Source organism: Salvelinus alpinus, chromosome 1, assembly GCF_045679555.1.
Source record: "Salvelinus alpinus chromosome 1, SLU_Salpinus.1, whole genome shotgun sequence".
Lineage (NCBI taxonomy): Eukaryota > Metazoa > Chordata > Actinopteri > Salmoniformes > Salmonidae > Salvelinus > Salvelinus alpinus.
Window position 1 is genome coordinate 17,980,339 of NC_092086.1, and position 15,406 is coordinate 17,995,744.

General features: G+C 43.3%; 1 protein-coding gene across 1 annotated transcript; it reads right to left on the reverse strand.

The window, feature by feature from the left end:
- Window positions 1-1,594: 1,594 nt before the first annotated feature.
- Window positions 1,595-6,277, reverse strand: LOC139570809 (toll-like receptor 13). Its single transcript, XM_071393009.1, has one exon. It carries the CDS (start codon window positions 5,914-5,916, stop codon window positions 3,028-3,030), a length of 2,889 nt encoding a protein of 962 aa, XP_071249110.1. The 5' UTR covers window positions 5,917-6,277; the 3' UTR covers window positions 1,595-3,027.
- Window positions 6,278-15,406: the final 9,129 nt, after the last annotated feature.

Sequence of the window (15,406 nt, forward strand, 5' to 3'; positions counted from 1 at the left end):
ACAGCAAAGGACCTTGTGAAGATGCTGCAGGAAACAGGTACAAAAGTATCTATATCCACAGTAAAACGAGTCCTATTTTGACATAACCTGAAAGGTCGCTCAGCAAGGAAGAAGCCACTGCTCCAAAACTGCAATAAAAAAGCCAGACTACAGTTTGCAACTGCACATGGGGACAAAGATTGTACACTTTGGAGAAATGTCCTCTGGTCTGATGGAACAAAAATAGAACTGTTTGGCCATAATGACCATCGTTATGTTTGGAGGAAAAATGGGGAGGCTTGCAAGCCAAAGAACACCATCCCAACCGTGAAGCACCGGGGTGGCAGCATCATGATGTGCGAGTGCTTTGCTGCAGGAGGGACTGGTGCACTTCACAAAATAGATGGCATCATGAGGTAGGAAAATTATGTGGATATATTGAAGCAACATCTCAAGACATCAGTCAGGAACTTAAAGCTTGGTCGCAAATGGGTCTTCCAAACAGACAATGACCCCAAGCATACTTCCAAAGTTGTGGCAAAATGGCTTAAGGACAACAAAGTCAAGGTATTGGAGTGGCCATCACAAAGCCCTGACCTCAATCGTATAGAAAATTTGTGGGCAGAACTGAAAAAGCGTATGAGAGCAAGGAGGCCTACAAACCCAACTCAGTTACACCAGCTCTGTCAGGAGGAATGGGCCAAAATTCACCCAACTTATTGTGGGAAGCTTGTGGAAGGCTACCCGACACATTTGACCCAACGTGACCCATGCCCCCCTTGCATCCCATACCATCCTGCACCCCAAACCACTCTTCATCCCATACCATCCTGCATCCCATACCACCCTGCATCCCATACCATCCTGCATCCCATACCACCCTGCATCCCATACCACCCCCATACCACCCTGCCACCCTGCATCCCATACCACCCTGCATCCCATACCACCCTGCATCCCATACCACCATACCACCCTGCATCCCATACCACCCTGCATCCCATACCACCCTGCATCCCATACCACCATACCACCCTGCATCCCATACCACCCTGCATCCCATACCATCCTGCATCCCATACCACCCTGCATTCCATACCACCCTGCATCCCATACCACCATACCACCCTGCATCCCATCATGGCCAACTAATCGTACCAAGCTTCCAATTGGCACATTCCTCTCCCCGGTAACAATTCCCCAGGTCGTTGCTGTAAACGAGAATGTGTTCTCAGTCAACGTACCTGGTAAAATAAAGGTACAATAAATTGAAAAGCGTAGGCCTCAAGCAGCCAAATTCTTCAGGTCTCAGGCAAGGTTATCCCCGGTGAAGACCTGACCATTAGCTGGAGGCATGATGCTTCTCTCTGGCTAGTACTGAGAAGGCTGTTGTCTCCATCATACACCAGGATAATGGAGGTTACCCAGACATAGCAGGCTTACTCTGTGGTCTACTGTAGTCAGAGCATTTCTAGCCTGGTCAAGCTGCTGAAAGCTGGCCTCAGTAGGGGACAGTTATCTGTTCTGCATGTGTCAGATCTAAGAACATATGGAATAGAGAATATGGAGGCATTCTAGAATATAACAATACAATGAGTCATTCTAATGCAGGGACGCTTTTTATTTAAAAACAGAAACACAAGACAGTTTCCAACATTTCGGCTGTATGCCTTTATCAAAAGCATAAACAATAATGAAATAACACAATAAAACTAGGTTCCCTCCAACTCACAAACATGACTTCATTGTCCAGAAAGGGGGACACCTCCCCCACACATGAGTTAAACAATGTATCAAATACATGTGTGGTGAACTATATACAGGCGACACTCAAGCAACACATTTAGTTAAACAACTAGCAACACATTTAGTTAAATAACTAGCAACACATTTAGTTAAATAACTAGCAACATATTTAGTTAAACAACTAGAAACTACACTGAGTTAATCAATTGGCAACTACTGTCAGGCGTGTGCGTACTTGTGGTGAAGTCAGGTGCAGGAGAGCAGAGAATTGTGAACAGGTGCACACGTCATTACGGCAGGAGAGAAATACAGATGGACGCAGCTGCGTCGTTAACCTCCTCCAGCCAACAAGGCAAAGTGTATACCGCGCACAAATGTCACACAACATAAATGTATAGCAAAATAACAAACGCTTAGCCTAGTGCGTACAACACGTAACACACAAATAATTTCACACAAAGACATGAGGGGGAACAGAGGAATACATACATGTAGTGTGATTGGGGAATGAAAACCAGGTGTGAATGGAACAAGACAAAACCAATGGATAATTGAAGAATGGAGCGGCGATGGCTAGAAAGCCGGTGACGTCGACCACCGAACGCCGCCCGAACAAGGAGAGGAGCCGACATCGTCGGAAGTCGTGACAACTACATTTAGTTAAACAATAGCATCTACATTTAGTTCAACAACTAGCAACACATTTAGTTAAACAACTTGCAACCACGTTTCTGTACAAAACTATTTGATAGATTTTGAAATAAGAATAACTGCTTCGTGGTCATTCATGTATTGTCATTAATAACTGCTTCATGGTCATTGGTCATTCATGTATTGTTATTCACAGCAGCAATACATTGCAAACAAAACAATAGTTGTTATCTGAAATTAAACAGAAACAGAGCTAAATCACACCCTTTTTCAGTTCCTCTTAGCAACACATTTACAAACAAAGATATGGGTTAGCGATTAGGTGTTGAAAAATAAAAACAGAATCTATTCAAACTTGAGGAAGTAAAAAAATGCATTGGATTTTTTTCTAAGTAGTTGAAAAAGGATCATTTCAGATAATTCCAGAAGAATCAGAAAAAGTACACTCCAGGTAGAATATTTAAAAGAACTTCACCAGAATTGTCGAAACAAATCTCAAATAGTGGTTGACATTTGCACGGAGCACTTTAAATGACAAATGCCATACCTCAACATATGTGTCAACATTACATCTGCATTAGCACAATGTCCTACATTAACCTCTGATGTCACTTCAGTCCACAATGTCCTACAGTACATCAACCTCTGACCTCACGCTTCAGACAGAGGTTTCAGTTTAGCCCACAGTCTGTCCCAGAATTCCTGGTGCTGATGAGGGTCCTGGGGCCAGTCCAGATAGGTCCTGGTCTTCACCAGGCGAGCCAGCCTGTGGTGGGCAGACAGCTGGCGAGGGGGGATCTTCTCCAGGAAGACCAGGAGGAGGATGTCCCTTTGCTCCACCTGCAGCCTGGAGGTGGCCAGCTTCATCTCCAGGGAGCACCAGTTACTGCGCAGGTAGTGGCGGCTGACTAGGCAGAGGGTGTGTCGGCTCCGGTAGAGGCTGTCTGTGATGTTCTCCACAATGTCCTTCCCCAGCTGGAAGTCCCTGCTGTGCAGACAGAGGCGCAGGAAAGGAGGACCCCTCTGCTCCAGGTTGGGTAGCAGCTCCTCCACCACCCAGCACTCGTCCTTCCCGCTATAGGAGACAAACGCATCGTAGTGGTAGCGCCCCCTGGTGTTGGATCGCATGGCCTCCGACAGCCAGCCAAGGGTGATGTGGTAGAGGGGGAGGAGGTAGGGACCGGCCAGGTTATGGACCAACACCACCAGCATGAAGAACAGGACTCCCAGGCCAGTCGCAGCAAAGAGCACAAAGCCCACCTCTGTTGTGCAGTTGGCTTCTGTGTACTTGACAAAATTAGGTGTGTCTAGTCCATTGTCCGACAAGCATATCAAGTCCTCCAAAGCATACATACCGGTTTTAGCATACGGACTAAGCATGATCACTTCAACCTGCCTGCACCCCTTTGCCCATGTAATGAGCCAAGCATTGTCACAACTGCAAAACATCTGTAAATTATTAAATGTCAAATACTTAAGACTAGAGAGAGGTTCAGTAAAGCTGTAGAATACATTATAAATGTTCTCTATATGCAAATACAATCTTTTCAAAGATTTAAAGTCTTTAGTTAAACTCCCCTCCAAAGAATAAATCCTGCAGTGGTACATTTCCAGAACCTCCAGTTTGGTCAAGTTGTGAAAAATGATGTCGGCAGAACGCTGTGTTAAAAGATCCACCTGTCGTAGAGTCAGTTTCCTCAGGTGAATCAGCTGATTAATTGATGTTAAATCAACCCTTTTAGCTGTAAGCTTAGATATGTAGTCAAATGTCTCCACAGACGTGAAGAACTTTCCCATGAATTCAGATCCACAAAGGAATTCTTCTGCATCAGCATGAAGATCGGTTACAGACTGAAAGAAAGGTCTGTCACAGTCCTCAAATGACACTGTCTGACCTTTGAGCTGGAGACTCAGGTTCTGTTTAGATGTGATGTTACTGCCGATAGTCAACTGCATTGGCCTCATAGCTGAACTAATGTACAGATGAGTCAGCTGACTCAGAATGGCACCAAATATAAGTGTTAGATTCAGCTTGATCACAGGTTCTGTTAGTGGATTGTTCACTTGCCCGAGAAGCACTTGTCTAAGAGACGTGAGGTGTGTGAAAGACATTGCCTCAATGTTGTGAATAAGTGGATTGTTCCTGAGGTCTAACCATGTCAAACTATGTAAACCAAAAAATGTGTTTGCATTTATCTGTGTTATGTTATTTCTTGTAATGTCTAAGGACACCAGATCTGTCAATCCCAGGAAAGCAAAGTCTTCAATGTTTGAAATTATATTATGTGCTAATTCCAAATACTGCAGTTTAACAAAACAGCTAAATTGTTTTGCAAAAAGCATTTGTAGCTTGTTCAACTCTAAAGTCAGTTCTGTTAACCATGTGATTGGTTGTTTTTGGAAAGAGCAAATATCAAGTCTGTTATCTTTCAGGCCATCTATTTTTAATTGCTTAAGGTTTTTGAGACTGGAAATAAAATGCCATTCCAAAAGGGTAGTAGGATGGAAAGTCAAAGGTACACTTAAATACATATATTCTAGCCCAACGCACAGTTCAACACTGGACATAGAGATGCTGCTTGCATTGGCATTGTTTACAAATATTGTCTTGATTGAAAGTAAAAACACTACATTACAGATACTTTCAATATCAATGACATCGATACCAAAGCAACTGAAGACCTGGATTTGCTGAATCCCAGACAGGGGAAGGTGCAGTAGGACTTCCTGGCTGAAATCCCCAGTTAACTTTGTGAGGTTCTGGAGCCAAGCCAGTGCACCTTCCTCTATATGTGTAATTTCATCAAATGATAACTCAACGCTTGCTAGATTTTTAAAAACAGGTATCATGCTTTCGTTGGTGTTTAAGATGGAGCCGTTTGAATTGTTTAACGATCGTATGTTTGGTGCGTCTATTAATAACCTAACAAGTGACTTAATATTCATAATTCTGCATAGTATCTCTGACAAATCCTCTAAACAGGGTTCACTAATGATGAGACTTTGTAACTGAGTCATGCCATGGAAAACATCTGGGGCCATTGCTGATAGTCTATAACCCCATATGGTCAAATTACTCAGCTTGACTAGATCTCTGAATGTATGAGGCCCAATATGACAATCACAGCACCCAGAGCCCGTTCCCCATTTACCTATCAAGTACATATGTTGCAGAATTGGGAGGTGGATTTTCCCAGATGGAAGGATTTGAGTAAAACAGCCGTCAATGTAGAGGTACTCCAGATCCTGAAACTGAGAGAAAAAGCCCAGAGACATGGATCTATTTTCACCATGTTTCATAGATATGCAGAGGGTATTGATATTAGGGGGAAGTCCAAGTAGATCCTCCTCGATAGCTGTGACACCTTCACAGGCAGCAGTGTAATTTTCTACATGACGTGGTAGGTAGTTGCAGGTCCAGGTGGTAAGGTCTCCCAAGTCTTCACCACTGTCATAAATCTGGCATTTAGGATGCATCCATCCACTTGCACTCTGAATCCACAGGAACAGGACGGCAGGGTGGGAAAACATAGCTCTCATCTCTCACAACGTCAGTCAAATCTACTGAGATAATTGTCAGAATAGTTTGGTTCTGGTGGATATCTGTAGAACGTTGGTTTGATACAGTAACATCCTTGTGAACGCTGTAAACAGTATGGAGTCTCTCTTCCTCTTGTTGTTTGTCAGATGGGTTCCTCCTTGGTAACTAACAGCAGCTCATACCTTTTGGTTGTTCCAATGTTCTTCCCTTTAACCCTGCAGTTGAATTGTATTTCAAGGTTACATGAGTAAATATTTCTTTGTTAGTTTGGTTCCAAAAGTAAAGAAACAATAAAATGTCCCACAGACAATGAAGGAATGGATGCAGAGCTGCAACGTGTTCTCTGACCGCCACAGTTGATGTCTGAATGCCTCCGAGGAGCAGCATCCTGTTTGTACAGCACAGTCACACTGTATGTTAAACAGCTTGTGAAAGTCTATTTTGAACTGTTTTTACATGTCTCTCTTTCAGTTCCTGAAAATAAACTTACTGTCAATAAAAATACTATTCGCATTAAGGACCTGTTTGGACGTGATAGATTTCAGAAGACCGTTGAGTCTCACTAAAACATCAGCAGATTGTAATGAAATATGAATTAGAGTACTGTACTTCATTTTAGTTGTACTTTATTAAATTATCTTGTACATGTAAATATAAATATCAAAAGAGGAAGTGGGTAAACTCTTTAATGTATTTGTGCTGTTGACATTATAATTCTTATTTTATTTTATTATTATTATTATTTTTATTATTAGTTGTATTACTCTGGGGCTGTAGTCCTCTTCAGAGCCCTGTGACATGCCTCTATAATGACATTATTACTCTGGGGCTGTAGTCCTCTTCAGAGCCCTGTGACATGCCTCTATAATGACATTATTACTCTGGGGCTGTAGTCCTCTTCAGAGCCTTGTGACATGCCTCTATAATGACATTATTACTCTGGGGCTGTAGTCCTCTTCAGAGCCCATGCCTCTATAATGACATTATTACTCTGGGGCTGTAGTCCTCTTCAGAGCCCATGCCTCTATAATGACATTATTACTTTGAGGCTGTAGTCCTCTTCAGAGCCCATGGGTCTATAATGACATTATTACTCTGGGACTGTAGTTATCAGACCTGAGGATAAGACCCAGATGCAGACAGTTAAGAATAACAAACGTTTATTGCAAAAACAGGGGGCAGGCAAATGACAGGTCAAGGGCAGGCAGAGGTCAGTAATCCATGGCAGGGTCCAAAAGGTACAGAACTGCAGGCATGCTCGGGATCAGTCTTGTTCTGAGCACTGGCAGTGAAGGAAACGACGAACGCAGAGAGGTCAGGGACCATGGTGGGCCACCAAAAGCGTTGTCGCACAAAGGCCAGGGTCCGAAGGGAACCAGGGTGACAGGCAAGCCTGGAGGAATGAGCCCATTCCAGGACCGTGGAGCGGGCAGCATCTGAGGTAGGAAGAATGGTCTCTGGGACCGAGGGTGTAGATGCGGGGCTATAGCGGCATGAAAGTGTGTCCAGCAGATGGTGAATTTGAACCGGCCCATTGAGCTTGCCTGGAGTTGAGACGCTTGGCGATGCGAAAATATTCCAGGTTCTTGTGGTCCGTCCACACTATGAACGGAAGTTCCGCCCCCTCTAACCAGTGTCTCCACTCCTCCAATGTCATCTTCACTGCAGTTATCGATTCCCCACATCATTCCCCTCTGTGGCGTTAAGACGATGGGAGAGGAATGTGCATGGATGTAGCTTAAGGCCCAGGGCAGAATGCTGGGACAGGACGGCCACCCCTCTCGCATCCGAGATCCGTCCCACCACGAGCTGACGGGACGGATCCGGTTGGATCAATATGGGAGGTTTGGTGAAGAGGTGCTTAATGTCCAGGAACGCCCGGTCAGCAGCTGGGTACCACGTGAACGGGACCTTGGAAGAGGTGGGTGCTCTCACCTTTCCGGGATCCATCTGCACAGTCCCAGCAGCGATAACGTATCCAAGGAAGGAGATGGTGGAGCGATGGGATTCACATTTTTTGGCTTTGACAAAAAGCTGGTTCTTCATGAGATGCTGGAGGACCTGTCGGACGTGGAGAACGTGTTCTTGAGCCGAGTGGGAAAAGACGAACATGAACCGGTTCAACATGTCACGGAGAACATCATTAACCAAGGTCTGGAACACAGCAGGAGCATTGGTCAGACCGAATGGCATCACCAGGTATTCATAGTATCTGCTAGCAGTGTTGAAGGCTGTCTTCAATCAATCAATCAAATGTACACTGCTCAAAAAAATAAAGGGAACACTTAAACAACACAATGTAACTCCAAGTCAATCACACTTCTGTGAAATCAAACTGTCCACTTAGGAAGCAACACTGATTGACAATAAATTTCACATGCTGTTGTGCAAATGGAATAGACAAAAGGTGGAAATTATAGGCAATTAGCAAGACACCCCCAAAAAAGGAGTGATTCTGCAGGTGGTGACCACAGACCACTTCTCAGTTCCTATGCTTCCTGGCTGATGTTTTGGTCACTTTTGAATGCTGGCGGTGCTCTCACTCTAGTGGTAGCATGAGACGGAGTCTACAACCCACACAAGTGGCTCAGGTAGTGCAGTTCATCCAGGATGGCACATCAATGCGAGCTGTGGCAAAAAGGTTTGCTGTGTCTGTCAGCGTAGTGTCCAGAGCATTGAGGCGCTACCAGGAGACAGGCCAGTACATCAGGAGACGTGGAGGAGGCCGTAGGAGGGCAACAACCCAGCAGCAGGACCGCTACCTCCGCCTTTGTGCAAGGAGGTGCACTGCCAGAGCCCTGCAAAATGACCTCCAGCAGGCCACAAATGTGCATGTGTCTGCTCAAACGGTCAGAAACAGACTCCATGAGGGTGGTATGAGGGCCCGACGTCCACAGGTGGGGGTTGTGCTTACAGCCCAACACCGTGCAGGACGTTTGGCATTTGCCAGAGAACACCAAGATTGGCAAATTCGCCATTGGCGCCCTGTGCTCTTCACAGATGAAAGCAGGTTCACACTGAGCACATGAGCACATGTGACAGACGTGACAGAGTCTGGAGACGCCGTGGAGAACGTTCTGCTGCCTGCAACATCCTCCAGCATGACCGGTTTGGCGATGGGTCAGTCATGGTGTGGGGTGGCATTTCTTTGTGGGGCCGCACAGCCCTCCATGTGCTCGCCAGAGGTAGCCTGACTGCCATTAGGTACCGAGATGAGATCCTCAGACTCCTTGTGAGACCATATGCTGACACATGCACATTTGCACATTTGTGGTCACCACCTGCAGAATCACTCCTTTTTTGGGGGTGTCTTGCTAATTGCCTATAATTTCCACCTTTTGTCTATTCCATTTGCACAACAGCATGTGAAATTTATTGTCAATCAGTGTTGCTTCCTAAGTGGACAGTTTGATTTCACAGAAGTGTGATTGACTTGGAGTTACATTGTGTTGTTTAAGTGTTCCCTTTATTTTTTTGAGCAGTGTATTATAAAGTGCTATACAGAAACAAAGTGCTATACAGAAACCCAGCTTAAAACCAGAAACAGCAAGCAACACTACTTTTGACCAGAATGACACCCTATTCCCTATATAGTGCACTACTTTTGACCAGGGCCAATAGGGCAATTTGGGATGCACACACCGAGATAATTTCAGGCCTTCAGGGGATTTAATGTGATGATGAATTGGTTGGTTAAACGTCTGCTCCTGGGATTAAAGGGAAATTAAAAACATGCCAGAGCCAAGCAGGCGGATTTCCCAAGATGCCTCTCTACTCTCTGTTCATCTCCTATTCATATTCACCAGACAGTGGAATCCCCTATCTTCCCCTGGAATATTCCACATGTCCTTTCTCTGTTTTCTTCTGACAGGGTTGGACCTTGGCCCAAAACAGCACACTGTAAAGCAGCATATCAAAGCTTATGTTTTGTTGCATTTTGTATCTCAAGATGTAGCTCTTGTTGGTTGTTGTTCTTTCTGTTGTTGTTGTCGAAGTGATATGTATCCACGACAAAGAGGTTCCAAACGTGTTGACAGGGGTCTCCAAATAGAACTGTTTGCAGAGTTCTGATCACAATCACACCCCCTTCTCACTGTGACTGTGTTCTGTTGTTGTTGTCGAAGTGATATGTATCCACGACAAAGAGGTTCCAAACGTGTTGACAGGGGTCTCCAAATAGAACTGTTTGCAGAGTTCTGATCACAATCACACCTCCTTCTCATTGTGACTGTGTTCCATCACACTCTGGATTGATGGAAGTTCATAATAAGACAAATGAATTCAACCCTTTTGCTACCCTTTATATGGCATTATAATTGGTAATGAATGATTTATGAAGCATCTATACAGCCCTTAAGTAAGCATTTCACTGTAAGGTCTACCTGTTGTATTCGACGCATGTGACAAATATGATTTTTTATATAAAGGTTTAGCGAAGGCTTCATGAGCCTTAAATGTTATGTTTTCTCATTCTTAGATTGTGACCATAATGAATAGATTCTTAAAACTTCTTCAGGATTGGTGGGTCCCCTGCGGGACGGTTGAGCTAACGTAAGCTAATGCGATTAGCATGAGGTTGTAAGTAACAAGAATGTTTCCCAGGACATAGACAAATATGATATTGGCATAAAGCTTAAATTCTTGTTAATCTAACTGCACTGTCCAATTTACAGTAGCTATTACAGTGAAATAATACCATGCTATTGTTTGAGGAGAGTGCACAGTTTTGAACAAGTTATTAATAAACAAATTAGGCACATTTGGGCAGTCTTGACACAAAAGCTTGAACCGAAATGCAATGGTCCATTGGATCAGTCTAAAACGTTGCACGTACACTGCTGCCATCTAGTGGCCAAATTCTAAATTTCACCTGGGCTGGAAAAATACATTATGGCCTTTCTCTTGCATTTCAATAATGATTTTACAAAAAAATACAAAAGACGTTGTTTTTTTTCTATGTATTATCTTTTACCAGATCAAATGTGTTATATTCTCCTACATTCCTTTAACATTTCCACAAACTTCAAAGTGTTTCCTTTCAAATGATACCAAGAAAATGCATATCCTTGCTTCAGAGCCTGGGCTACATTTTGTTATGTCGTTTTAGGCAAAAAAAATTAAAAAAGGGGCCGATCCTTAAAAGGAAAAAGGGGCCGATACTTATGGGCTCCAATCCCTCCTCCCTCCTCCTTCCTCCCATCCTCCCTCCTCCCATCCTCCTTCCGCCCATCCTCCCTCCTCCCTCCTCCCATCCTCCCTCCTCCCTCCTCCCCACTTCCGTCCTTCCTTCCTACCCTACTCCCTCCTCCCTCCTTCCCTCCTCCCTCCTCCCCTCCTCCCTCGTCCTCTCCTCCCTTCTCCCCTACTCCCTCCTCCTTCCTCCCCTACTCCCTCCTCCCCTCCTCCCTCATCCTGTACTCCCTCCTCCTCTCCTCCCGCCTCCCCTACTCCCTCCTCCCTCCTCCCCTCCTCCCTCCTCTTCTCCTCCCTCCTCCCCTACTCCCTCCTTCCCTCCTCCCTCCTCCCCTACTCCCTCCTCCTCTCCTCCCCTACCTCCTCCTCCATTCTCCCCTCCTCCCTCCTCCCCTACTCCCTCCTCCCTCCTCGCTCCTCCCTCCTCCTCTCCTCCCTCCTCCTCTCCCTCCTCCCCCTCCCCTACTCCATCCTCCCTCCTCCTCTCCTCCCTCCTCCTCTCCTCCCTCCTCCCTCCTCCCCTACTCCCTCCTCCCTCCTCCCTTCTCCCCTACTCCCTCCTCCCTCCTACCCTACTCCCTCCTCCTCTCCTCCCTCCTCACTCCCCCCTCCTCCTCTCCTCCCTCCTCCCCTAATCCCTCCTCCCTCCTCCCTCCTCCCTCCTCCCTCCTCCCCTACTCCCTCCTCCTCTCCTCCCCTCCTCCCTACTCCCTCCTCCCCTACTCCCTCCTCCTCTCCTCTCCTCCCTCCTCCCTCCTCCCCTACTCCCTACTCCCTGCTCCCTCCTCCCCTACATCTCTCTCTTCTCATCCTCTTTTCCTTTCCCTATCTTTCTCTCTTCCTCAATCACTCTCTCTCTCTCTCACTCTCTTTCCTTAATTTGTTCTCTCTCTCTCCCCAACCAAGCATGCCTTTGCCTCCCTCCTCCCCTCTCTCGCTCCCCTCCCCTACTTGTCTTTCTCTCCGTCCCCTTCCCTCTCTCTCTCCGTTCCCTTCCTTCTGTCTCGCTCTCTGTTCCCCTCCTTCCTTCTGTCTTTCTGTTCCCCTCCTTCCCTCTCTCTCTCTCTCCGTTCCTCTCCTTCTGTCTCTCTCTCCGTTCCCCTCCTTCCGTCTCGCTCTCTGTTCACCGCCTTCCTTCTGTCTTTCTGTTCCCCTCCTTCCCTCTCTCTCCGTTCCCCTCCTTCTGTCTCTCTCTCCGTTCCCCTCCTTCCGTCTCTCTCTCTGTTTCCCTCCTTCCCTCTCTCTTTCTGTTCTCCTCCATCCCTCTCTCTATCCATTCCCCTCCTTCCCTCCTACCCTCCCTTCCTCCCTCTCAAACCAAGCTGGATGGGGAGGTTTAGTAGGATCCAGATGTGGGTTCAAAAAGCATAACTTTTCTTTCAGATACTTCGAGTGTTTGATTGAGCCTGTCTGTTGTGCCCGATAGGTGGGTTGCTCTTTGGGGACTATTCCATTGGTTCCATCGAGCCAGGCCAGCCCAGTAAAGCACAGCTCAAAGTATTTCAAAGAAAATGAAAACCTTTGAACCATTATAGACAATAACAGATCTATATCACTAACATATCTATATCACTAACAGATCTATATCACTAACATTTCTATATCATATCTATATCACTAACATATCTATATCACTAACAGATCTATATCACTAACAGATCTATATCATATCTATATCACTAACATATCTATATCACTAACATATCTATATCACTAACATATCTATATCATTAACATATCTATATCACTAACATATCTATATCACGAACAGATCTATATCATATCTATATCACTAACAGATCTATATCACTAACAGATCTATATCATATCTATATCACTAACATATCTATATCACTAACATATCTATATCACTAACAGATCTATATCACTAACATATCTATATCATTAACATATCTATATCACTAACATATCTATATCACGAACAGATCTATATCATATCTATATCACTAACATATCTATATCACTAACAGATCTATTTCACTAACATATCTCTATCATATCTATATCACTAACAGATCTATATCACTAACATATCTATATCATTAACAGATCTATATCACTAACATATCTATATCACGAACAGATCTATATCATATCTATATCACTAACATATCTATATCACTAACAGATCTATATCACTAACAGATCTATATCATATCTATATCACTAACATATCTATATCACTAACATATCTATATCACTAACAGATCTATATCACTAACATATCTATATCACTAACAGATCTATATCACTAACATATCTATATCATTAACATATCTATATCACTAACATATCTCTATCACGAACAGATCTATATCATATCTATATCACTAACATATCTATATCACTAACATATCTATATCACTAACATATCTATATCACTAACATATCTATATCACTAACAGATCTATATCACTAACAGATCTATATCATATCTATATCACTAACATATCTATATCACTAACATATCTATATCATATCTATATCACTAACATATCTATATCACTAACAGATCTATATCACTAACATATCTATATCACTAACATATCTATATCACTAACAGATCTATATCACTAACATATCTATATCATTAACATATCTATATCACTAACAGATCTATATCACTAACAGATCTATATCACTAACAGATCTATATCATATCTATATCACTAACATATCTATATCACTAACATATCTATATCACTAACAGATCTATATCACTAACAGATCTATATCATATCTATATCACTAACAGATCTATATCACTAACAGATCTATATCATATCTATATCACTAACATATCTATATCACTAACATATCTATATCACTAACATATCTATATCACAAACATATCTATATCACGAACTGCAGTGACGCCTCTTGCACTGAGATGCAGTGTCTAAGACCACTGCGCCACTCGGGAGATCAGGAATCATACTTTAGTTCAGTGGGGTAAGACTGTCATGGATAGGAATCATACTTTAGTTTAGTTCAGTGGGATAAGACTGTCATGGATAGGAATCATACTTTAGTTCAGTGGGATAAGAATGTTATGGATAGGAATCATACTTTAGTTTAGTGGGATAAGACTGTCATGGATAGGAATCATACTTTAGTTTAGTGGGATAAGACTGTCATGGATAGGAATCATACTTTAGTTTAGTGGGATAAGACCGTCATGGATAGGAATCATACTTTAGTTCAGTGGGATAAGACTGTCATGGATAGGAATCATACTTTAGTTTAGTTCAGTGGGATAAGACTGTCATGGATAGGAATCATACTTTAGTTCAGTGGGATAAGACTGTCATGGATAGGAATCATACTTTAGTTCAGTGGGATAAGACCGTCATGGATAGGAATAATACTTTAGTTCAGTGGGATAAGACTGTCATGGATAGGAATCATACTTTAGTTTTGTGGGATAAGACCGTCATGGATAGGAATCATACTTTAGTTCAGTGGGATAAGACCGTCATGGATAGGAATCATACTTTAGTTCAGTGGGATAAGACTGTCATGGATAGGAATCATACTTTAGTTCAGTGGGATAAGACCGTCATGGATAGGAATCATACTTTAGTTCAGTGGGATAAGACTGTCATGGATAGGAATCATACTTTAGTTCAGTGGGATAAGACTGTCATGGATAGGAATCATACTTTAGTTTAGTGGGATAAGACTGTCATGGATAGGAATCATACTTTAGTTTAGTGGGATAAGACCGTCATGGATAGGAATCATACTTTAGTTCAGTGGGGTAAGACTGTCATGGATAGGAAACATACTTTAGTTTAATTCAGTGGGATAAGACTGTCATGGATAGGAATCATACTTTAGTTTAGTTCAGTGGGATAAGACTGTCATGGATAGGAATCATACTTTAGTTCAGTGGGATAAGAATGTTATGGATAGGAATCATACTTTAGTTTAGTGGGATAAGACTGTCATGGATAGGAATCATACTTTAGTTTAGTGGGATAAGACTGTCATGGATAGGAATCATACTTTAGTCTAGTGGGATAAGACCGTCATGGATAGGAATCATACTTTAGTTCAGTGGGATAAGACTGTCATGGATAGGAATCATACTTTAGTTTAGTGGGATAAGACTGTCATGGATAGGAATCATACTTTCGTTCAGTGGGATAAGACTGTCATGGATAGGAATCATACTTTAGTTCAGTGGGATAAGACTGTCATGGATAGGAATCATACTTTAGTTTAGTGGGATAAGACTGTCATGGATAGGAATCATACTTTAGTTTAGTGGGA

Bases quoted from the DNA above. Each gene is read 5' to 3' on its own strand.
- LOC139570809 (XM_071393009.1), bottom strand. From the start codon at position 5,916: ATGAGAGCTATGTTTTCCCACCCTGCCGTCCTGTTCCTGTGGATTCAG.